The sequence below is a fragment of the Terrapene carolina genome, unplaced genomic scaffold, assembly GCF_002925995.2.
Source record: "Terrapene carolina triunguis isolate 2854851 unplaced genomic scaffold, T_m_triunguis-2.0 Scaffold17, whole genome shotgun sequence".
In the NCBI taxonomy this organism is placed as follows: domain Eukaryota; kingdom Metazoa; phylum Chordata; order Testudines; family Emydidae; genus Terrapene; species Terrapene triunguis.
Genome location: NW_020664368.1, coordinates 4417123 through 4441650, shown reverse-complemented (window position 1 = coordinate 4441650; position 24528 = coordinate 4417123). Strand labels below are relative to the sequence as shown.

General features: G+C 37.8%; 1 protein-coding gene across 1 annotated transcript in view; it reads right to left on the bottom strand.

Annotated features, from left to right (window-relative positions):
* LOC113406051 (von Willebrand factor A domain-containing protein 8-like) overlaps positions 1–24528 on the bottom strand; it is a 258349-nt gene that overhangs the window by 152289 nt on the left and 81532 nt on the right. Inside the window, exons 13-17 of the mRNA XM_029910690.1 lie at positions 22426–22586; positions 18901–19014; positions 12024–12192; positions 11132–11209; positions 816–908 (exon numbers count right to left, since the gene is read on the bottom strand). Coding sequence (XP_029766550.1) covers positions 816–908; positions 11132–11209; positions 12024–12192; positions 18901–19014; positions 22426–22586 — 615 coding nt within the window. The remainder of the gene's footprint in view (positions 1–815; positions 909–11131; positions 11210–12023; positions 12193–18900; positions 19015–22425; positions 22587–24528) is intronic.

Genomic DNA, 24528 nt, shown 5'->3' with positions numbered 1-24528 from the left:
GCTCTAATAAATTTGTTAGTCTCTAAGGTGCCACAAGTACTCCTGTTCTTTTTGCGGATACAGACTAACACGGCTGCTACTCTGAAACCTATTAATATAAATGCTCATTTTAAAGCACTACATTGTTATGTGGGATTCCAGTGAAGAAGCTATAATGACGAATGAGTTAGGATGCTGGGGGGGACGATGACCTTGTTCCTTCCACAGTTAATGGGAGCAAGATCCTTCAGCTGTGACTGATCCCAGATCATACAGGCCCTGGGCTTTGACAGCTGACGATTCTCAGTACCTTGGAGAATTTGGCCCTTAGACTTTCATCACTCATATTTTCAGAACTTTTCATAATTGCTGTTGCCTTCCTTTGCAAAATCTAAGTTGTCTACAACTTTTTTTTAAAAAATGCAATGCCTAAAACTAAATACAAACCTTTAACTGACACCTAACCACATTGTATTTCATTAATACAACCCTGAGTAATATTTTATCTTTTTTGAGACTGCATCACACTTTTGACAATCATTAGTTCTGAAGACCTATTTCTATTAAGTCATTAAGCATATGCCACACACACACAGATTAGAAAGAAGTGCTGAATGATTTGTTTCAAATGATGTTTGAAATCTGGGAATTCCATAGAAGTGAAATCTAACATTCTTTGATTAGGGAGGATTGGAATAGTAGCACTTCTACTTTTAATGTCTAACTCCTTTAAAAAAATTAAACCATCTTTTTAGCATATTAGCAATTGTTTCACAGAGCCTTAAACTTTCACAGTAAAATTAGTATGGCTACCTGGAAAGACAGGCTTTATTGACAGCATGGTAGAGACTTTCATCTGGATACTGTGATAGCCGACGACAAATTCGTAATAGCTGTCGTGTGGACAAAGATGATGCCAGTGACTGTGCCTGCCAAAAATAAAAGGTAATTTTATTAATAGTCCTCTTGGATTTAAACCAGAACAAACGTGGAAAAAAAACTATTTACATTGAAAGCAATTATTTCAAAATTTTGGTCTTTAACAGGTGCTTTCGTCCTCATATTCCAGTTTGTACTGCTTAATCCTTCAGAAGTCAGAATTCTGTGTTTGTGGCAGGAATCTACTACCATGGAAATCATTGTGTCATCAAAATGTCAGCATTATGATTTCACTGAATGAGCCAACAGGAAGAAAAATGTATTTGATAAAACAGATGTGTGCTATATAAGTTGTGTTAACATTATATTATTTATTATTATTATTAGGAATTACAGCAAAAAGAAAAACAAGTGAAAATTAAATTATTTGTGTTAAAGCTGATTTATTTGAAAGTTTCCTGCAGTACTTTATGGCAGCGCCTCAACATATATGACATGCCTCTGCATATATTAGAGATACAGTATCCTGATTTCAGATCATCTTGCGTCCGTTATTTTTAAATGAATTTAGCATTTGTAACAGAATTGACATCCTGGAAATTGAAGTCTTCTATTTATTACCAGCTGAATACGAGCTCCCCATGTGATGCTCTAGCAAAAAGAGCTAGCATGACCCTTGGATGTATAAACAAGGGAATAATGGGCAAGAATAGGGAGACTGTATTACCTACTTATACAGTACTGTGCAGACATTACTGGAACACTCACAAAACTGGGTGACTGGGCAACAAAATGGCAGATGAAATTCAATGTTGATAAATGCAAAGTAATGCACATTGGAAAACATAATCCCAACTATACATATAAAACGATGGGATCTAAATTAGCTGTTACCACTCAAGAAAGAGATCTTGGATTCATTGTAGATAGTTTTCTGAAAACATCCACTCAATGGGCAGCAGCAGTCAAAAAAGCGAACAGAATGTTGGGAATCATTTGGGAGGGAATAGATAATAAGACAGAAAATATGATATTGTCTCTATATAAATCCATTGTATGCCCACAGTATGTATGCGTGCAGATCTGGTCACCCCATCTCAAAAAAGATAGATTGGAATTGGAAAAGGTACAGAAAAGGGCATCAAAAATTATTAGGGGTATGGACCAGCTTCCATATGAGGAGAGATTTAGAAGACTGGAGTTTTCAGCTTGGAAAAGAGAAAATTAAGGGGGAATACAATCGAGATCTATAAAATCATGACTGGTGTGGAGAAAGTAAATAGGAAGTGTTATTTACTCCTTCTTATTACACAAGAACTAGGGGTCACCAAATGAAATTAATAGGCAGCAGGTTTAAAACAAGAGGAAGTATTTGTGGAACAATCTGTGGAACTCTTTGCCAGAGGATGTAATGAAGGCCAAGACTATAACGGGGTTCAAAAAAGAACTAAATAAATTCATGGAGGATAGGTCCATCAATGGCTATTAGCCAGTATGGGCAGGGATGGTGTCCATAGCATCTGTTTGCCAGAAGCTAGGAATGGGCAACAGGGGCTGGATCACTTCATGATTACCTGTTCTGTTCATTCCCTCTGAAGCACCTGGTATTGGCCACTGTCGGAAGACAGGATACTGGGCTAGATGGACCTTTGGTCTGACCCAGTATGGCCGTTCTTATGTTCTGGTGTCCACATATTCAAATAGATATTGAAAGTTGGAGACGATTGAAAGAAGAGCTATCAAAATGATTCATAGTCTGGAAAATGTGCCTTATAATGAGCACGAAAGGAGCTCAATCTATTTAATTTATCAAAGAGAGAGAGGGTTAAGAGACTACTTGATTGCAATCTGTAATTACACAGGAAGAAGGTATCTGATTCATCTGAGGGTATGTCTATGGAGAATATACTGGCATAGCTATGTCAGTGCAGGTATAATCTATAATGTATAATAATGGCATTATCCATAATGGCATAATCCCGTAATGTAGACACAGCCTATACCAATGGCAGAAGTTTTTTCATTGATGTAGAAATACCACCTCTGCAAACAACAGCAGCTATGTTGACAAAAGCATTCTCCCACCAACATAGCTGCATCTATGTTGGGCTGGGTCAGCACAGCTATGCTGGTCAGGGATGTAGTTTTTTCAGACCCTGACAGAAGTAGCTATGGTGACCAAACTACTATTGGGTTCTTGAATCTAGCAGCAAAGTCACAATAATGTCTGAAAGGGTTTAACAGTTGACATCAGAAAAATTCACATTAGAAATAAGATAAAAATTTTATAATGAAGGTAAATTAACTATTGGAACAAATTGAAGTCTTTATATCAAAACTGAAGATCTTTCTAAAATAAATCTTTTTGTTCAACCACAAGTTATCAGGTGAAATTCTGCGTCCTGTGTTATGCAACAGTAAAGATTAGATGATCATAATGGTATCCTCTGGCCTAATTTATGAATCCACAAAATAACTAAATAGCATGGGTGACAAAAATACAAGCTTCTCCAAACCGTCCTACCAATATTTCTAAACTCTGCTTGAGTGAGGCCACCTGTAGAAGCAAGATAACAGTTCAAGAGCCAAGCCCATTCATTCTTGAGTCTCTGCTGAGACAATTTACAAAAAGTGTCAGTCACTGTTAATTAAATAGTAGAGATGGGCAGGAAAAGGTTTTCCTGTCATGTGAAAATTTTTGAGATTTCAGAATTTTTTCCCATCTCGAATTGAAATGAAAAATCAAAAATCTCAAAAATGTTCATGAACCAAAAGTCCAAAAAATAATTTGGTTTGGGTCAATCAAAATGTTTCCTTTTGATAATTAGAAAGTAATAAAAGGAACCACTGACCTGAAACACACATTTCAATGCACAGCACAGGCAAGCTATTTATATTATATATCCTACCTGTGATGTGTATGATTATTTTATATACATATATGCACATCTCACATCATACTGTTCTGCAGGTATCTTACCACAGTGAATCATTTGTCTGATAGCATACACTTTCTCTGGATATTTCAGAATGCTATGGATGTGAGAGAGACCCTTTTTTTAATCGCTCTGTTCAGACACCAAACACTTTACAAACGAACACATTCCCTTTTGTAATATATATTGTAAAAGAACCACGTAAATGCCAATATGCCATAAATAAGAATCGGCGTTCACTTGCTTTTATTCATTCATAGATTCATACAGTTTAGGGCCAGAAAGGACCATTATATCATCCAGTCTGACCTCCTGTATATCACAGGCCATTAAGTTGCATCCAATTACCAACTACTGAGCCTAATTACTTGTGTTTGACTAAAGCCTTAGTTGTGTTTGGTTAAAGCATAATTTCCAGAAAGGCATCTTGTCTTAATTAGCAGATATCAACAGATGGAGAATCCACCACTTCCCTTGGTAATTTTTTCCAGTGCTTAATCATCTGCATAGTTAAAAATGTGTGTCACATTTCCAATTTGAATGTGTCTGGCTTTCAGCTTCCAGTCACTGGTTCTTGCTATGCCTTTCTCTGCTAAACTAAAGGGCACTTTAGTACCCAGTATTTTCTCCCATGAATGTACTTCTACACTAATCAAGTCACCTCTCAATCTTCTTTCTAATAAGCTAAATAAATTGAGCTTTAAGTCCTACACCATAAGGGATTTTCTCCAGCCCTCAAATCATTTTTGTGGCTCTTCTCGGTAATTCATTAGAGTCCACTCCATCCCTCCTGCACCGATGTTGGCCCCCCTGATGGAAACTAGTCTCTTCCACTCTTCTATGTAATGTGCCACTGCTTCCATATGCTCTCTAGTGTTGAGATTAACTGTTCTGCCCTCCCTAAGAGTTCTTCTTCATGGTTTCTCTTGGGGGTACTCATTTCCTCACACCACTTGGTTTCCACTTGCCAGTTTCATATGGGAATCTGTGTGCTGGCATCTGGAGTACATGCCCCAAATATGTCCAGCTGATTGTGGTGGAAACAAGCTGCTGGTTTGTGATTTCTCAGATCTCTTTGTAATGAAATCTTTTCAACCAATGGCCAGAATCTTTCTTAGGCACTTATTTTTGAAGGTGTCTAGTTTTAGTAGAACTCCAACTCTCACAGCTGTATGTTATCAATGAGATTATGTTTGAACTGAAAATTCTCAGTTTTGTTTTGATGCTATATATATATATATATATATATTTGATTTCCCTACATTGTTAAGTTTAGTACATGCTGTGAATGCCTTTCCTATCCTTGATGTCACTTCCTTTTTGAGCTCTCCATTGGCCAGTAAGTTACTGAGACAGATACGGCAATTTCCTGCAATAAACTTGAAAACCCTTATTGTGTTAAGGTTATATATCTTTGGATTTCATTATATTAAAAATGCAAAGTTTATGTAATGTCTGGGTGGGTGGGTTGGGGGGAGGGATGTACCCAATGACCAATTTAAACCCTGGGAAGTGTTATGAGCTTCAAAGGACTATTTTAAACCATGTACCAGACATGAATGAACTTTTGGGACAAACAAAATTAAGTGGGTTTCCCAAGAAATCTCTAGGGGGGAGTAAATGCAAATGTACCACCACCCAGATATGCAAAATCCCAGCCTTTTGAAGATATACCCTGAGGAGAGAGCCACTGTCTTCCAATCACCTATTACATGAGGGCAAGATCAAAGGCACAAGATGTACAAAGAAACAGGTTGATTGGTGCAGGCTGTGTACTTGTTCTAAGCTAACACCTGTTTTGAACTTGTAACCATGGAAAAGCCCCTAGGTGGGATCTGAAGGACTGATCACCTGCGATAGCCCTTGCTGGAGCTGGGGGAATAGGGGAGATCCCGCCTAAGTTATTAGAATGTGTGTAGGTTCTTTTATTATTTTTAATATGTTTGCTCTGTAATTCTATCACCATAAGAATAAATATGCTTGTGTAGAAAGGGATGTGTGGACACTATAACTGTTGGCAATTACGCTGTTTATAGCTTCTGAGGAGAAAGCAAAGCAGACTTGCTTAGGCAGTCTGTCTTGCTGGGGAACTCACACTGTAGGCAGGGAACTGTGAAGCCTGGAAAAATCTTGGTTAGGAGGGAGAGAGATGCAGGTCTCCAGCCAAGAGAGGTGATGGTTGAGGTGCTGGGAAACTAGGGGAACCTTACTGGATCACAGGGGGGAAATACAGGTGCAACTGCCCTGAACTGTGACAGGTGCTGCCCAAGTTGATGAACTTTTCTACTCACTTGATATTTTTGCCTTCTAATGTGATGTTACCGCTTGAGGTATGAGTTTCATAGACGTTTGTTTTAGCACAACTAATTCTGAGCCATGCTAGGTCTGCCGTTGCTGGCAGATTGTCTGTCTTTGTACGTAACTTTTTTGAGGTGTCACTTAGTAGCACAATATCATCAACGAAGTCCAGGTCTTCTAAGCATTTGCCATCTACCCATTCCATTCCTCTGTTTATCTTGTTAATACACTTCTTCACTATTCAGTCTATGGAAATGTCAAACAGCGGAGATAAAATGCAGCCCTGTTTCACACCTGTATCCACACTGAACCACTCTGTTGTCTGGTTGTTCACCCTAACAGAAACAACGAGGAGTCCTTGTGGCACCTTAGAGTCTAACAAATTTATTTGGACATAAGCTTTCATGGGCTAGAACCCACTTCATCAGATGCATGGACATTCAGAAACCAGTAGGAGAACACTTCAATCTCCCTGGTTACTCAATAACAGACCTGAAAGTGGCAATTCTTCAACAACAAAAACTTCAAAAACAGACTCCAACGTAAAACTGCAGAACTGGAATTAATTTGCAAACTGGACACCATCAGATTAGGCCTGAATAAAGACTGGGAGTGGTTGGGTCATTACAAAACCTAAACTTAATTTCCCCAATACTAATTTCCCCTACTGTTTCTCACACCTTCTTGTCAACTGTCTGAAATGGGCCACTCTCATTACCACTTCAAAAGTTATTTTTCCTCCCTTGGTATCCTGCTGTCAATTGAATTGTCTCGTTAGACTGACCTCACACTTGGTAAGGCAAATCACATCTTTTCATGTATTTATACTTGCTCCTGTATTTTCCACTCCATGCATCTGATGAAGTGGGTTTTAGCCCACAAAAGCTTATGCCCAAATAAATTTGTTAGTCTCTAAGGTGCCACAAGGACTCCTTGTTGTTTTTGCTGATACAGACTAACACAGCTACCACTCTGAAACCTATCAACCTAACCGAGCACTTCTCATCTCTGTATATGGCCTTGATGATGCTGACTGTGATTAATCTGTGAACAAAAGTATTGCCAAACTTGAAATGAACAAAGGTATTGTCGATGTTAGGCCTCAAACTTCTGCTTTGCATAGGTAAAAGGGCAAGCTTTGCAGAAGTAAAAAGGGCACGCTTTGCAGAGGTAAGAAGCAAGCTAAAACTTGTGGTCAAAATGCGCTGCAACCAGATAACAATCTATGCTGACTCCTATGTGGTAAAATAATCTATAAAATAACTGGCTACAAGAAGATAAGTAAGCCTAAATTATACAATCTAACCACATTAAAGATTTGGCCGACCCTAATTGGTTGGTCTGTTTTAAAACACTGCCGACAGATCAGATAAAAAGTACGAAGGCATGGGATTGTGTGTGTGTTTCGGTCATAAGGGAAATCTGACCCACACCCCCTGAACCGAAGGGACGTGCACGTCTTGACTCTCCGTACTTGGCCAGTGCGGAAAACGGCCGACTGAAGGGTAACATATTTTCGGACGAATGCACGGTAAGTTTATGGAGTAAAGAAGTCTGGTTGCATGCAGTATACGTTTATGGAGTAAAGAAGTCTGGTTGCTCGAGCTGATTTGATCTCAAGTCTGTATCGATACTATAGTGTTAAGAATAGTAGTAAGTAGCTGATGAATAATAACTTTACATATACTTGTGCTTGTCTTCAGTATAACTTGCCATTTATATTAATTCTTATTCAGTGTTGGTCTTTATTCTTGCTTTTCTTATTTTGTCTGTGTTGCTTTTATAGTCTAAAGTCATTAAAAACCTTTTCTGAGGAATAATCAGTAGTTTTAATTTTTTTTATATGGACACTACTCAACCTTATTACATCTGTGTTGAGTGGTGGGAAGTAGTGATCACCCAGGGCCCAATTAGGGTCCTGACGCGTGCCTCCTTCTTCCTTTATCTCCGCACTGACAACTTTAGCTGGGATTCCATTGGACTAAAGACTATTCCACAACGTATGTCTGTGCAGGTTGTCAAATGTCTTTTGAAAAGCTTCTCTGTACCCTCTCTAACTTTTAAATATCCTTTTAAAAATGTGGACACCAGAACTGTAGGCACTAGTCTACTATCTGTCTCACCAATGCCATATATAGAGGTAAAAATCACTTCTCCACTCCTACTCACTCCTTTGTTTGCATATCAACAGATGGCATTAGCTCTTTTTGCCACAGCATCACACTGGGAGCTCATGTTGAGTCACTTGTCCACTATGATCCCTACGATACAGCATGTAATCCCCCAATCTGTAGGTATGGCCTGCATTCCTTGTTCCTAGATAAATAACTTTCACTTGCCTATATTTAGGGCCCTACCAAATTCACAATCCATTCTGGTCAATTTCATGGTCATAAGATTTTAAAAATCATAAATTTCATGAATTCAGCTATTTAAATCTGAAATTTCACGGTGTTGTAATTGTAGGGTCCTGACCCAAAAAGGAGTTGTGGCGGGATCGCAAGGTTATTGTTAGGGGGGTTGTGGTACTGCTACCCTTACTTCTGCACTGCTGCAGCTGGCAGCACTGCCTTTAGAGCTGGGCAGCTGGAAAGCGGCGGCTGCTGGCCGAGAGCCCAGCTCTGGAGGCAGAGCCGCTGCCAGCAACAGCGCAGAAGTAAGAATGCATGATATGGTATTGCCACTCTTACTTCTGCACTGCTGCCTGCTGAGCTGGGCCATCAGTCAGCAGCCACCACTGGCCAGCCACCCAGCTCTGAAGTCAGCAGCACAGAAGTAAGGATGGCATGGTATGGTATTGCCACCCTTAACCTCTGCACTGTTGCCTGCAGGGCTGGGCCCTCAGTCAGCAGCTGCCGCTCTCCAGCTGCCCAGCTCTGAAGGCAGTGCAGAAGTAAGAGTGGCAATATCACGACCCCCCTAAAATAACCTTGTGAGCCCCCACAACTCTATTTTGGGTCATGACCCCCAATTTGAGAAATGCAGGTCTCCCCCATGAAATCTGTATAGTATAGGGTAAAAGCACACAAAAGACCAGATTTCATGGTCCGTGAAGCATTTTTCATGGCCATGAATTTGGTAAAGCCCTAGCTATATTAAATGTATTTTGTTTGAAGGGGCCTAGCTAGCCAAGCAATTAACAACATTCTGTATGACCACCTTGTCTTCATCCTTATTTATCATTCCACCAATCTTTGTTACCATCCACAAATTTTATATTTACTTCCAGATCACTGGTAAAAAAACTGAGTAGCTGTGGGCTTAGTACCGCCGACCCCAAAGGAACCCCACTAGACAGGCTTCTATTCAGTGATGATTCCCCCACTGACAACTCCTTTTTTTGAGACCTGTCAGTTAGCCAGTTCTTAATCCATTTAGTGTTTGCTTTATTGACATTGTATAATGCTAATTTTTAAATCAAAACGTCATATGGTATTAACTCAAACGCCTGACAAAAAAATCTAAGTATATTACCTCTCCGCACTTTACTTAATCAAAGTTGTAATCTCATCAAAGAATGAAATGAGCTTTTTCTGACAGGCCTATTTTTCCATAAAACCATGTTGACTGCCCCTAATTATAATCCCATCCTTCAGTTCTTTATTAACTGAATTCTGTATCAGCTTTTCCATTATTTTGCCTATACTTACCCAGGTCATCCCACTTGCCCTGTTTGAATATTGGCCCAACATTAACATTTTTCCAGTCTTGGGGAATTTCCTCAGCATTCCAAGAGTTATTAAAAATGAATAATAGCAGGCCAGAGATCTCCTCTGTCACCTTTTTTAGGACTCTTGGGTGGAAATTATCCAGATCTGCTGATTTTAAAAGACTGATCTCTAACGTCGTCCTTGGTTACTAATGGACTACAAATACTTCATCTCATGTGAAACAAAATTGCTGTCCGCTAAGATGTGGACAGTGCACTTTATTTCTTCCTGAAATGCAGCCAATCAAATCTAAACAGTAATATGGTGGAAAACTATTACTGGTGCTAAACTCCTGAGAGTTGAAGAAAGTAGATTTCTGTGTATAACCTAACTAACACAAGTTACACGTGCACATCTATACACTTATGCTGGGTGACGCCAATAAAAATATTTTAAACTTTTTTTTTTGCAAAAAGAAAAACATCAATACAGTATGTTAGCTGTCATTGAAATTAATTTTTAAAACTGACTCTTGACTGTATCAGTTTTAAAAGAGTTCTGCGGTTTTTGTGCCAGTAGTAATTTTTTTTTTTACATTACTGCTTTAGTAGAACTGCCTACCACAGTAACACTACTAACAGTTCTGAGTCCTTTCCTCTTTTCCCCATCTCCCTACCTCCTTGTCTGTATTTTCTAATTGCTAGATAGTCCTCCTGCCCAAGTAATCCCAAAACAAATGCAAGTATCAAATTTAAAATTACAGTACTAAAACATTGTATTACACATAACAGTATTTATTAAGGGGAGGCAATTTGAAATAATTCAGCAAACAACTTAAGCACATTCTTTAGTCCATCCCTAGTCAATAAAACACTTCAGCACATGCTTTTAAGTCCCATTCCTATTTTATGCATTTGCTTAAGTTATACTGACTACAATGTACATGTAATACTGCATGACTTCACTAGAATTTAAGCACACATGCTTAAAATTATGTACATGCTTCAATGCTTTGCTTAATCAGGTCCTAAATGAGTATATTAAAAATAAAAAAGTTGCCACATGTATATAACACAAGAAACCAGTGTTTGATTTCCAGGGCTGGTTTCTCAAATCCCATTCAAGCAGGGTCTAAGAATACTGTGCTGGCAGCACACTCTGCTCCTGTGGCCACTTCCAAGAAGTGAAGGGATTGGCTCCAGAATGAGCCTAATCCAGCCTCCACTGGTCAAGATAGGTCAGCATAAGGCAAGAACCTAAGGAAATAGGAAGCATCCTCACATTGCTGGAGAAAATAATTCCTTTCTTGTGCAGCGATAAAACCCTGACTCTGAAAACAGCTACACATATAATGACAAGTAGAATGCAAATCTGAAAAACTAGACTCACTGTGGGGTCATTTGTCTCCCGAAGCTTGTGTGTTAATGATAACAACTGTTCCACCGCAACCGTGGGCACATTTGGAATCTGTTTGAAAGACAAAAAAAGTATTTGATATATATTTCATGTTTATGTATGCATATGTAATTTATATAGAGACGCACGTATGCACCTACATAAACACAGCCTACATATATGTAGTGCATATACATTTATTTCAAATAACCAAAAAGGAATAATTGTGTCACAAAAATATAAGAATATATGGCAGGGGTGGCCAACCTGTGGCTCTTCAGAAGTTAATATGCGGCTCCTTGTATAGGCACCGACTCCAGGGTTTGAGCTACAGGTGCCAACTTTCCAAAATGCCAGGGGTGCTCACTGCTCTACCCCTGGCTCTGCCGCAGGCCCTGCCCCCGCTCCACCCTTTCCCACCCCCTCCCCTGAGCCTGCAGTGCCCTCGCTCCTCCCCCTGAGCCCCCAAGCCCTCTGCACAAAACAGCTCATCGGGAGATGCGGGAAGGGATGGGGAGGCACTGATCAGCGCGGCTGCCCTTTGGCAGGAGGCGCTGGGAGCGGGGGAGCAGATGGGGGGCTGCTGACGTATTACTGTGGCTCTTTGGCAATGTACATTGGTAAATTCTGGCTCCTTCTCAGGCTCAGGTTGGCCACCCCTGATATATGGTAATAGAAAATTACCAAGATGAATTTATACTAATTACAGTAGAAGATACCCTAGACTTAAAAATCAAGGAGTCACTTATGCTGTGTGAAAGGATTTCACATCATATAAGAAAAAGGAGTATCTATTGTATATTAAAATATTCCAGTTCGTAATCATATTCAGCATTTTAAATAGAAACCAATATTAATAACTGGCCAAAGCATTGCAAGTGCTTACCATTTCTTTAATAACTTGAATTTCTTCATTCCTGGTGAAAGACTTAACATTATGGAACAGAAACAGAGTTAAAAACTCTGGGCCCAACCATTGCTTTGTGCTACTTCCTATGACAGGAGGCTCTGCCAGGGCAACTATTCTGAATGAGGAATGGATAGGAAAGATGGACCTGCAAGAAAATATTTTTTTAAATGCATTACCTGGTTGAAGCACCAAGTAACAAATCTGAACTTACAAACTCCACCTGAGGTACAATCAATCAATCAAGTGAATTATTGTATTAAGCCACAGCCACAATTTCTATTCAGGACATTCGCAATGCAACATAAAAAAAATCAAAGCTGACAAAAATTGCATAATGTAACTAGCAATGTAAAAAACTAAATATATCTCTCATAAGTTGTAATGCCTACAATGTTACCCAAGTTTTGGCTTCATCTACAGCATTACCTGCATGCTTCAAGTTGAGCAAATAGCATTAACCACGCTACCATTTGTTTACTCTTTTGTATGTATGAAATACACAAAATTTACAAATGTGATGGTTTTGAAACATTCTCCAAGAGTATCACCTAAAACAGTATTACTAAAAGGCAGATCTGGGAGGCAACAATATCTTTTGAAGCATCAACAATGGGTAACTTCTTCTACTCAATTAGACAGACAGGAAAGATAATTTTGTAGTTAAGGCACTAGACCGGAACTTAGGGAGGATCTGGGTTTAATTCTCAGCTCTGTCACAGACTGACTTTGTGTGTGACTTTGAGCAAATCAGTTAAAACTCTCTGTGTCTCAGATCCCCATCTGTAAAATGGGGATGATACTATCTCCCATCCATTGTCTCTCTTTTCTATTTAGATTATAAGATCTTTAGGGCAGGGATTTTCTTTTAATATGTTTCTATACAGTGCCTAGCACAATGTGACCCTGATTTCACTTGGGGTCTCCAGGTGCAACTATTTATACAAGTAAATAATAGCAATTCAGATGTAAATTAGTTGGATGTTGCAATATGGCATGCAATATTTACTCAGCACCTCAATTATAATTCCAGACAAATAATTTAGTATTCAAAAATGAGAAAATTGTAATGCAATCATTTATATTTATCCTGCCTATTTTCATATGCTATTTTGCACATAATTCTGTTTGAAATTATAATATTTTGGGCCAAATTCCATCTTTGGTTATTTTTTGGGGGAAATTATGGGTGTAAAGAGGGTAACCGAAGGTAGAATTTGACCCTTCCATTTAAATTACACAATGTACAGCTTAGCAGGCAGATCTGGTATATACAACAAGGATTCTGATACAGCACAGCATATACAGGGAACACCTTTGAAAAACTGTTCACTGAATATGCTGTGCTGTATCAAACTCCCAAATCAAAGCAAACAAAGTAGGTGGCATCGGTTACTCTCAGCCTAAAGTCATAAGCCCAGAAGCTACACCCTGGTTGATAAAAATAGAAAGAAACGTCTGAAAGCATCATGTGAAATAGGAACCAATGGGTATTTCATTATCTCTACGCACAGAAAAGGTCAGGGAACAGTGACCAACCTTATTATAGGAAAATCTGTTTTGAAGATAGGAAAAGGCATGTTTAATTTTCGATTAACCTCTTCTTTTCATTAGTAATAAAAATATTAAACATACATTTAGCTCACTCCTGGCCCTGGCCCTTTCACAATGCTTCTGTGTCATAAAGGATCCAAAACTCAGTCAGATTTCCTCAGCTGGGGATTCCCCCAGTGCCATGCATTATAATGTGGCAGGGAGTGGATGAGATGGGTAACACAGCCAGAGCACAGTGCACGATGGCAATCCCCCTTATGGGAATAGCCAGTTGGGCACAGTTTTGAGCTGTTCTGAGAAACAAGTCCCCAGATGAGCCAAAGATCAAGAGTGGGGAGACACAAACAGCACACCCATTGCCCCCCACTCCTCTCAGGGATAAAGAGTACATCTGAGGATTTAATCCATTATTTCTGAATTAGCTACCAGCAATAGTATTCCAAAAAAATCTTTGAATTTTTAGAATTGCATATTTTAATAACTTACAAATAGAAAATTTCCCTGGCAAAGGAACTTTTAATAAACCAGCTATTCGTTTAAGAAAGCTTTCTAACATTAAAAGCTACTGCACGTTGGAAAGCTATTTACAAATGCATTTCTCTTTTTGTTCTCATTAACCAATCTACTGAGCACTTTACTTGTATATTCTCCTCTTCATCATTTGCTCTGTGGCCTGGTGCAACATCTGTTTCAGTTTCCCAGTTTGTAAATGGGAACAACATTCATCTGCTTCACAAGGTGTTGTTTGGATTAATGTTTGTTCAATCTCTTGAAAATGTAAAGCCAAATATTTAATTATTATTTTTAAAAGGGCTTAATCCTGCAAGCTGGAGAGAATCCTCCATCCAACGTCAACTGGAGATGAGGTTGTTCACTACCCTGCAGCACATCCCTCAGCCCGCGCCGCTTCCCGCAGCTCCCATTGGCCTGGGACGGTGAACCGCGGCCAGTGGAAGTCGCGATCTGTCGAACCTGCAGACGCGGCAGGTAAACAAACCGGCCCGGCCCACCAGGTGCTTACCCTGGTGAGCCGCGTGCCAAAGGTTGCTCTAAACCATCATAGCCACTGTTTCTTTGTGGAGCTATATTCATTAAGCGTATGCCATGTTTGATCACTCTGCAGACAGAAGCCATGTAAGTAACCCCAAAGCCTAACACACTAAAACCTAGAATAAAACTTACTGGAGGGATTTGCAATACTTTATTAATGAGTACCAGACATCTTCATTCTTTCCTCTTGCCTGTTCAATCTGTAGGTCAGACAAGTAGGGGAGATCATGAGACCCTATTTCTCTCCACCAAGGGGTAAGAAGAATCTTAGGCCTTGTCTACACTACAGGGGAAATTTGATCTAAGCTACGCAACTTGAGTTACGTGAATAGCATAACTCAAATCAACGTAGCTTAGACCTACTTACCACGGGGTCCACACTGTGAGATGTCAACAGAAGAGCGTCTCCCATCGACTCCCCCTACTGTTCTCAATCCAGTGGAGTACAGGAGTCTTCACTAGACCCACTAAATCGAGCGCCAATGCATCGATCGTTGATCTCTCTGTAAGTGTGGATAAGTCCTTACAGAAAATAACCTCACTGAAGCTTGAGTAGAGAATGCAGTCCCACCAGTACAATGCTAAAGACTGATTTCTTGTCTTTGGCACACAAATAGCATTCCCTTGCTGCCTCACATAAATTTTTCATTTATTTGTCTTTTCCTCTTCTACAGTTTCACAAACCATCATTTAATACTGCAATCAAAATGAGAACGAATGTATAAGTGGTGATCAAAAGCGTATCGCCACACGAGAATATAATTATGTGTCAGAAGGTTAGGTGTTTGCATATGAAATAATTCTGTAATTCATGTATTGACAACACAAATTTAACTATACAACTATAATTTAAAGGGGCTTAAGATAGAGGACATATATTAAAATTAAAGGGAAAAACTATGCTGCATCTTTTCAAATATTCCATCACTTATCCCTGCCAGAATAAAAAGTTATCAAGCATCTGTTTCCTTTTTACTTTTCTGCAATGTATAACACACTGGCTTGGATTATTGGGTTTTTTAAATTAACTGCTTTAGTATATGTTCAAATACACTAAAACTGAATGAACAAACAAAAATAAGTGAAAATAAACAACTCAGAACTAAAGGGTGGTGAATATATTCAGTTAAAATTTAACAATATTGGAGCTTCTATTGTCTACAAAATTCACCTTCTGCAACATTGCTTATATTTGTCTCATATGCTGTATGTGCTCTCTTTTAGCCTAGTCACATGGACAGTAATTCACTGCCTTAAGGGTGTTAAGAATACCCACCCATGCATTATAATCGGCTCCTTTCAGCTTTTGAAGCAAATCTGATTATATAAACATTTCTATATTTTTCTCTAATAGCTGCCTTTCTGTTTACTATACTAAAGGTTTAATATGTGGAAAAGTCTAAAAACAAAACAAACCATCCAAACAGGTTAAAATACTGTTTCAAAACTAGTGCTTTGCCCTATGTCTGCCAACTGTATTTATAGTTATGGAATGCCACTTTCACACTATCTGCCTCAGCAAATGATTATGTAGGAAAATTCTACACAGAAAGCCTGCGTATACATTCTGAATCAATTTTAAGTGATTGCACTTCTTCACTCAGAACTAGTTCAACATAGTGAATCATACAATTCTATTAATAGCTAAAACTGTGCAGCAACAATTTCTCTATACGTAGAGGGTCTTTTTAAATCCCTTCCTCATCACCAGCATAGATTTCTTCTTCCATTATCCATAATCTACAAAATAAAATTTCCCCATGTGACTGGATGCCATTGTACCTGGACTGTTGAACAACAACACCACACAACTGGCTAAAGAGAAGGCCAGTGGAAACAATTTTCAATGCAGGCAGCTAGCTAGCTCATAGATAAAAGGCCTTCAACTGGCCAATGAGTATCCTCCATCCCCATAACCGCAAATCAGCTTCTTGAGCTCTTGTCATGTCTGACAGAGTCATCCCACCCACCCGCGCAGCACGTAATCCTTGTTTAAAAAAATTAGTGCAGACTATGGAAGTAGTAACGTGGTGGAACATCAAGTGAAAATGTAACTGACAGCACGTGTAAGATCTTTTGAGTCAGAAATAAATTTTATTAGCTCTCAGAGAAGTTATCAGCTTTAACATACATCCTCCAAAAATTTTAATTCAAGAATAAAACTATTATTTTTAGCCTGCAAAACCAGAAGTAATATTGTAATATTATCTCATTTGATTTTTGTAACCTAAACAAATAACATGCCACCACTCCACTCAATCCCTCAAATTCTACCCTTCTTAATTAAAAATGTTTGACTCTCAGGAACACATGTAATTTCTCTGGGTCATAACAACGCCTGTGTAATTCTCCCTTCTCCTCCAAAAATAAATAAAATAAAGTGATGTTAAAATAAAGCAGTTGTTATTCTGTCAGAAGAATCATCTTATCAGCTTTGGACATTTTTATTAAGTGTTGGGTTATAAAGTATCTAAAATACCACAGATTTACTCTGGGTGGGCATCTGTGTTCTTATTATTGAATAGGTGCCCAGATTTCAAAAATATGTTAATAGCTAATTAAAGTAACTAAAAGAAAGCAGGTATAACCTTTCCCATCATGTTTACTTTGCTATTAATCCTTTTACAGATGAAAAGATCACTTGAAAGATTTGTTCAAATGTTTCTTGCTTCTTTAGAAGAGGATACCTTCTACAATTCCTCTAAAAATGCCTTTTCTTTTCATTCTTAAAAAGGGAAAACCCTAAGGAATTTGCCCCATATCATCCAATCTCCCCAATTAATTTGGATTTGAGAATTTCTGCAAAAGTTTTGGATCACTGGTTGGAGTCTGTTCTCCCATGTCTTATATCAACTGGTCAAACAGGTTTTATTAAAAATAGGAATTCAGTTTTAACATTCATATAGTACAGGGTCTAACTGGACAACCAAGAAAAGTAGTATCAACTTGCCTTGAAGAGGTGTTTTATTTCACCTAATTTACTACCAAGAGTCATTGAGGTAAAAGTTAAAAGGAAATATAGAGAAGAACAGAAGATATTTTGTATTTTACTTCAGAATCCAAATATTATATTATACAAAAGACCCATACAATTGTACCCATTATATAGTTGATATACAATCCCTAATGTGTGTTCTCCTGCTACACACAAGACTCTGTTCTAATTACAGGCAATCCATAATGCCTTGTATATTGTAAAAATCAGCTATTGCTCTTGGTCGCTGTAAAACAATATATTGTTATTTATCACAATATAATAAGTATAAAACCCACATTATTTAAACTGCAGTGTCATCTAAGAATAACAGTTTCATCTCTTCAGAATTTATGAAAGATAGTATTACATAGTAGATTATATTTGTTTTGAGTAACATAAAATAGAATCTTGGCCATTAACTGAAATCAGTCAGTACAATGACTGTGTATCTGTCTGGCCATCAAAGGACTTGAAATATTTCAACATAGAGAAAATTTCTAGCAGACAACTGGAAGTGAAAAAGCAAGAAGAATAAGCATGACAGGCCCCAACCCATCCTTAGGATTTCCTGCTTCATGTTAATTCTAAATTACATACCAGCTTTCTAGCTAATCTATTGAAAGAAATAATTATAATATTCAACTTTTTTTTTGTTTAACTCTCAATGTCTCTTAATAAAATGCTTCAAAACAATGCAGTGCATCTATGAGTATGTCTACACAGCAAAAAATAACCTGCACCTGGCCCATGCCAGCCAACTTGGAATCACAGTGCTCAGACAGCGGGGGTGTTTCACTGCTGTGTAGACTTTTGGGCTTGGGCTGGAACCCAAACTCTGGGACCTTCCTACCCCACATGGACCTAGACTCTAGGGCTCCAACCTAAGCCTGGAAGTCTACACAGCAATAATACAGCTCTGCAGCCCGAGCTCCGTGAGCCGGAGTTGGCTGGCATGGGCCAGCTGCAGATTTTTCTTTGCTGTTTAGACATACCCTATGTGTCTAAACTTTTATGTATTTATATTGTTTCTTTAATCTCTCTCAGCTAGGATATTTTAATGTTTCTGCTCTAATATTCTCTTTTAAGATTTTTCTTCTCATGCTAACACAAAAAGTACTGAGGATAGCAGTATTAAAAACAGATTCTATTACTGATTTAAAAAGCAAGCATCTTGCAAGAAACCTTAGTAACAGCAAGCAATAAAATAGAAAACTCTTTACAACCTGAATCACATACAAACTACTTTGCATACCATGTTAGTGTCTAACAAATTACCTCTGTTGTAGTTCCTTATCGGAGAGCTGCAGTTCGTCTTTTAAACTTTGATACCTATCTTCTCTTAGTAATCTGGTGCCATCATAAAGAGTCAGTTCTCTGTCATGGATTAGCCTATTTGGTAATTCAAAAGAGAACAAAAATCTAGTATTTAATTGTCTTAGTTTTTACAGTTATCTCAACCAATGTTACTTTAATGAGGAATTCCATCCAAGAACTCTTAATTTCAATGCCTGAGTTATTAACAAAAGTTGAGACCTATAGCTTTCAGTGAAGGACCTTATGATGAGAAAAATGCCAGTTAAATGGCAAGCTCAAGAAAGAACTTATTTTCAGTAAGTACAGTACATAACACCATTTATGACAGATTTTTTTTTTTCAGAAATAAACAAACCACTGCAGACCATACATGAAGATTTTCTATTATACTCTCACTGTGTATGGCGTGAAATTCAGAATATTTTTGTCCGACTGGTACACAGTGCGGTACTCCTATTTTGCTCCTAGAAGCAATACATTTTAGGAGTCATCTTAACTGATATATATTCTGTTAGTGAAAATGAAAAGAATCAGAGGTGAACAAAATGCACAAGAGAAAAAAATGGACTTATGCCTGGCCCTGCACTACCTTGTCCTGCTTTTTTTGTAATGTGTGAAGAAGGCATGAAAGGTCTTTGCAAGTCTGTTTATTCTTATAGATGGGGTTCTGCTTAAGTTTTTATATCAGAACTTCAGGTCTGGTCTACTTCAAACACTTTTTGGATGAAAGGAGAACTAACAGGGAGTATGACAGCACAGGTACCAGGGAAGTGAAACCTAGTTGAAAGAGAGGAAATTATTTTTATTTAGACTGTTGGTTTTGCTAACAGCTATGTAACTACAAAACTTGGGTGAAAAGCTCTTTGTGCTAAGGATTCAACACCACTTCCCCGTTAGCAATGGGCTGACAAATCTCCCTATTTGCAGTGTAGTTGTATAGCCATGTCAGCCCCAGGATATTAGAGAGACAAGGTAGGTGAGGTAATATCTTTTATTGGACCAACTTCTGTTGGTGAGAGATATAAGCTTTCGAGCCACACAGACCTGAAGAAGAGCTCTGTATGACTCAAAAGCTTGTCTCTCTCACTAACAGAATTCTGTTCAATAAAAGATACTACCGCACCCACGTTGTATCTAATAACTCCCTATACACATTTCTGAGTCATCCAAGAGGTGCACCAACAACAAAAAAGGGAAGACAAGACTTGGCATTCCTGTTATTTCTACAAAAAAACAAGACAAGCAGAATATTTTTGGAGGTGTGAAGAGAGAGAGAGAGAAAAACTATTTGGGTCTTTGTACAACAAATCATAAAGAAGCAAAAAAGAGCACAAACCTACGGTTTTTCTTTTTCAGATCACTTCAGTCAAAGAAAAAATTAAGAGGAACAGAAAGCAAAGGAAACACTTTTCATATTTATCAAATTATAGTGAAACTAACAGGGTTTGACCAATAGTAATTTGAAACTGCTATCTTCCTAATTACATATTACAGTACAAATATAGTTTGAAAAAAAATGGGCTAACTATGTTTAATGCAAGGATCACCTTGGTATCTAATAAAAAACTGAAGATCAGAAGAGATTATTAGGTTTTCAGAAAGTTCAGATGTTAACTGAATTTTATAGTTTATGCACTACAAATGCTGTCATATGTTTGTATCAAATATGTAAGCACAATGATGAAAGTCTTATTTGGAATAAAACTTAAAACATGATAAGATTTTATGAGGTGCAAACCAAAACGAACTGAAGATATGTATATTCAAAAGTGATATTTTTACTTGTTCCAAGTAAAAAGAAAAATTTCATTCCTCCAGGCAGTTTTGGGCTCCTTATTATGGTGCAGATTCTGATACCTCCTTACTCCTGATTATCACTTTCCTTCACAAGTGGCCCCATTAACGTGATCACTCATGGAGAAGGGTATTACTATTCAACATGAACACAAGTGTCAAAATCTGGCTTTATATGAGTAGTAATTATTAACTAATAATACAGTTTACATTATTATGTGTAACTTTTAGGATTTTTGTTTTTAATTCATAAGAACATAAGAATGGCCATACTGGGTCAGACGAATGATCTATATAGCTCAGTATCTTGTCTCTGACAGTGGCTAGTGTCAGACGCTTCTGGCACAGGTTTAGGGAAACCCAGAGCATGGAGTTGTATCCCTGACTAATAGCCATTGATGGACCTATCCTCCATGAATTCATCCAATTCTTTTTTTAACTGAGTATACTTTTGGTCTTCACAACATCCCTTGGCAGTGAGTTCCATAGGTTGACTGTGCGTTGGATGAAGAAATACTTCCTTTTGTTTGTTTTAAACTTGTTGCCCATTAATTTCCATTGGGTGACTCCTAGTCCGTGTATTATGTGAAGGGGAAAACACTTCCCTAGTCACTTTCTCCATACCATTCATGATTTTATAGACTTCTATCATATGCTCCCCCAGTCATCTCTTTTCTAAGCTGAATAGTCCCAGTCTTTTTAATATGTCCTAATATGGAAGCTGTTCTATCCCCATAAACATTTTTGTTCCCCTTCTCTGCACCTTTTCCAATTCTAATATATCTTATTTGAGATGGGGTGACAAGAACTGCACACTGTATTCAAGGTGTGGGTGTACGATGGAGATATATAGTGGCATTATAATATGTTCTGACTTATTATCTATCCCTTCCCTAATGGTTCCTAACATTCTGTTAACTTTTTTACTGCCAGTGCACATTGAGTGGATGTTTTCAGAGAACTCTCCACGATGACTCCAAGATCTCTTTCTTGAGTGGTAACAGCCAAGTTAGATTCCATCATTTTGTTTGTATAGCTGGGATTATATTTTCCAATGTGTATTGCATTTAGCAACACTGAATTTCATCTGTCATTTCGTCATCCAGTCACCCAGTTTAGTGAGATCCCTTTGTAACTCTATCACTCAGATTTGGACTTAACTGCCTTGAGTAATTTTGTATCATTGCAAATTTTGCCACCTCACTGTTCACCCCCTTTTTCAGATCCCTTTAATCAATTTACTAAACAATTCCTAGAAAGCATTTTTCAGAGTGAGTATAATTAATCAGTCGTTTAGCAGCAGAATGCATTTTCAAATACTATTTATAATGTCTTTACTACTTAATAAATGTTAACTTATTAATGTTTAGGCCTCATAGTTTTGACTAGGATAGAAACAAATACATTTTCTAATTTAGTTAGAAGTACAGCATGAACAAACAGCTGCAATTTCCAATATTAATAAAAGTTTACATAACACACTCAAGGCTTGCTTCTGCTCTCAATATCTGTATCCCTATATCATTATCCCAACATAATGTATTCTGTAAAAATCCAATACCTTGACTGCAATTTTACAACATACCTGGAGTTGCACAGCTGTGTATTTGCAAACAGGACACAGTTTCTGAGCATGAACGTCCTGAATAAACAAGTCTCAAGCACTCTGCTTAACAGGGCTCCCATACCAACCTTTGTAGTACAGCTAGGGTGCCAGAGTTGACGCGATGAATACCATCAAGAATAACAAGCTTCCCATCCAAGGCAGCAGTAACAAGTGGAGATGGTCTCCAAGCAGTATCTCCATTTGGAAGAGTATACCTTTGCTGCACCAAATCTCGAGCTGTCATATCCTGTGAGTAACAATCATCAAAAGAATGCATTTAAACTTGGACTGTCAAATGATTAAAAAAATTAATCACGATTAATCGCGCTGTTAATAATAGAATACCATTTACGTAAAGAGTTTTGGATATTTTCTACATTTTCAAATATATTGATTTCAATTACAACACAGAATATAAAGTATACAGTGCTCACTTTATATTTATTTTTATTACAAATATTTGACTGTAAAGAACAAAAATAACAGTAGTTAGTAATAGTTAGTTCACCTAACACAAGTACTGTAGTGCAATCTCTTTATCATGAAAGTTGAACTTACAAATGTAGAATTATGTCCAAAATATAACTGCATTCAAAAACAAAAACAATCCTACAAGGCCACTCAGTCCTGTTTCTCGTTCAGCCAATCACTCAGACAAACAAGTTTGGTTACATTTGCAGGAGATAATGCTCCCCGCTTCTTGTTTACAATGTCACCTGAAAGTGAGAACAGGCGTTCACATGGCACTGTTGTAACTGGCATCGCAGGATATTTATGTGGCAGATGCACTAAAGATTCATATGTCCCTTCATGCTTCAACCACCATTCCAGAGGACATGCGTCCATGCTGATAACAGGTTCTGCTCGATAATCGTCCAAAGCAGTGTGGACCGACGCATGTTCATTTTCATCATCTGAGTCAGATGCCATCAGCAGAAGGTAGTTTTTCTTTTTTGGTGGTTCGGGTTCTGTAGTTTCCACATCGGAGTGTTGCTCTTTTAAAACTTCTGAAAACATGCTTTACACCTTGTCCTGCTCAGATTTTGGAAGGCACTTCAGATTCTTAAACCTTGAATCGCGTGTTGTAGCTAGCTTTAGAAATCTCACATTGGTACCTTCTTTGTGTTTTGTCAAATCTGCATTGAAAGTGTTGTTAAAAGAAACAACATGTGCTGGATCATCATCCGAGACTGCTATAATATGAAATATATGGCAGAATGTGGGTAAAACACAGTAGGAGACATACAATTCTCCCCCAAGGAGTTCAGCCACAAATTTAATGAATGCATTATTTAGTTAACGAGCATCATCAGCATGGAAGTATGTCCTCTGGAATGTCGGCCGAAGCATGAAGGGGCATACGAATGTTTAGCATATCTGGCATGGAAATACCTTGCAGTGGTGGACTTGTAGGCTCTTAAGTTTTGCATTGTTTTATTTTTGAGTGCAGTTATGTAACAAAAAATATCTACATTTGTAAGTTGCATTTTCACCATAAAGAGATTGCACTATAGTACTTGTATTAGGTGAATTGAAAAATACTATTTCTTTTGTTTGCCATTTTTACAGTGCAAATATTTATAATAAAAAAATATATAAAGTGAGTGCTGTCTACTTTGTATACTGTGTTGTAAAAGAAATCAATATATTCGAAAATGTAGAAAAACATCCAAAAATATTTAATAAATTTAAATTGGTATTCTATTGTTTAACAGTGCGATTAAAACTGCGATTAATCGCGATTACCGGTAATTGTTTTGAGTTAATCACATGAGTTGACTGTCCTAATTTAAACTATATTATACTGATCTATCAGAGCTTGATTTCATTGGGAAGTACTGTATTTTGTTTTTTTTTAAGGGGCAAATACCCAAATAGATTTAGGCAAGAAATCTTTGACCACTTTCCCACAGAACTCTAGATGTATACATAGAGTGTTTTAAATAAAATTTTAGTTTCTACACATATTAACATTGCCTTTTCAATACTCCAACAAAAGGGAAACTTTTAAAAGCATTTTAAATGGAATTTTTGTTGTATGCAATACGTGTATTTGAGAACTACAAAGCTTTGCGTATAGAAGGGAACAGCAATTGTCACCTGGCATCAACTGAAGTCACTCAGCTGTAAGACTCTGCAGAAACTATAATTAAATCAGATACTGATTTCACTGATGTGAAACACAGGTA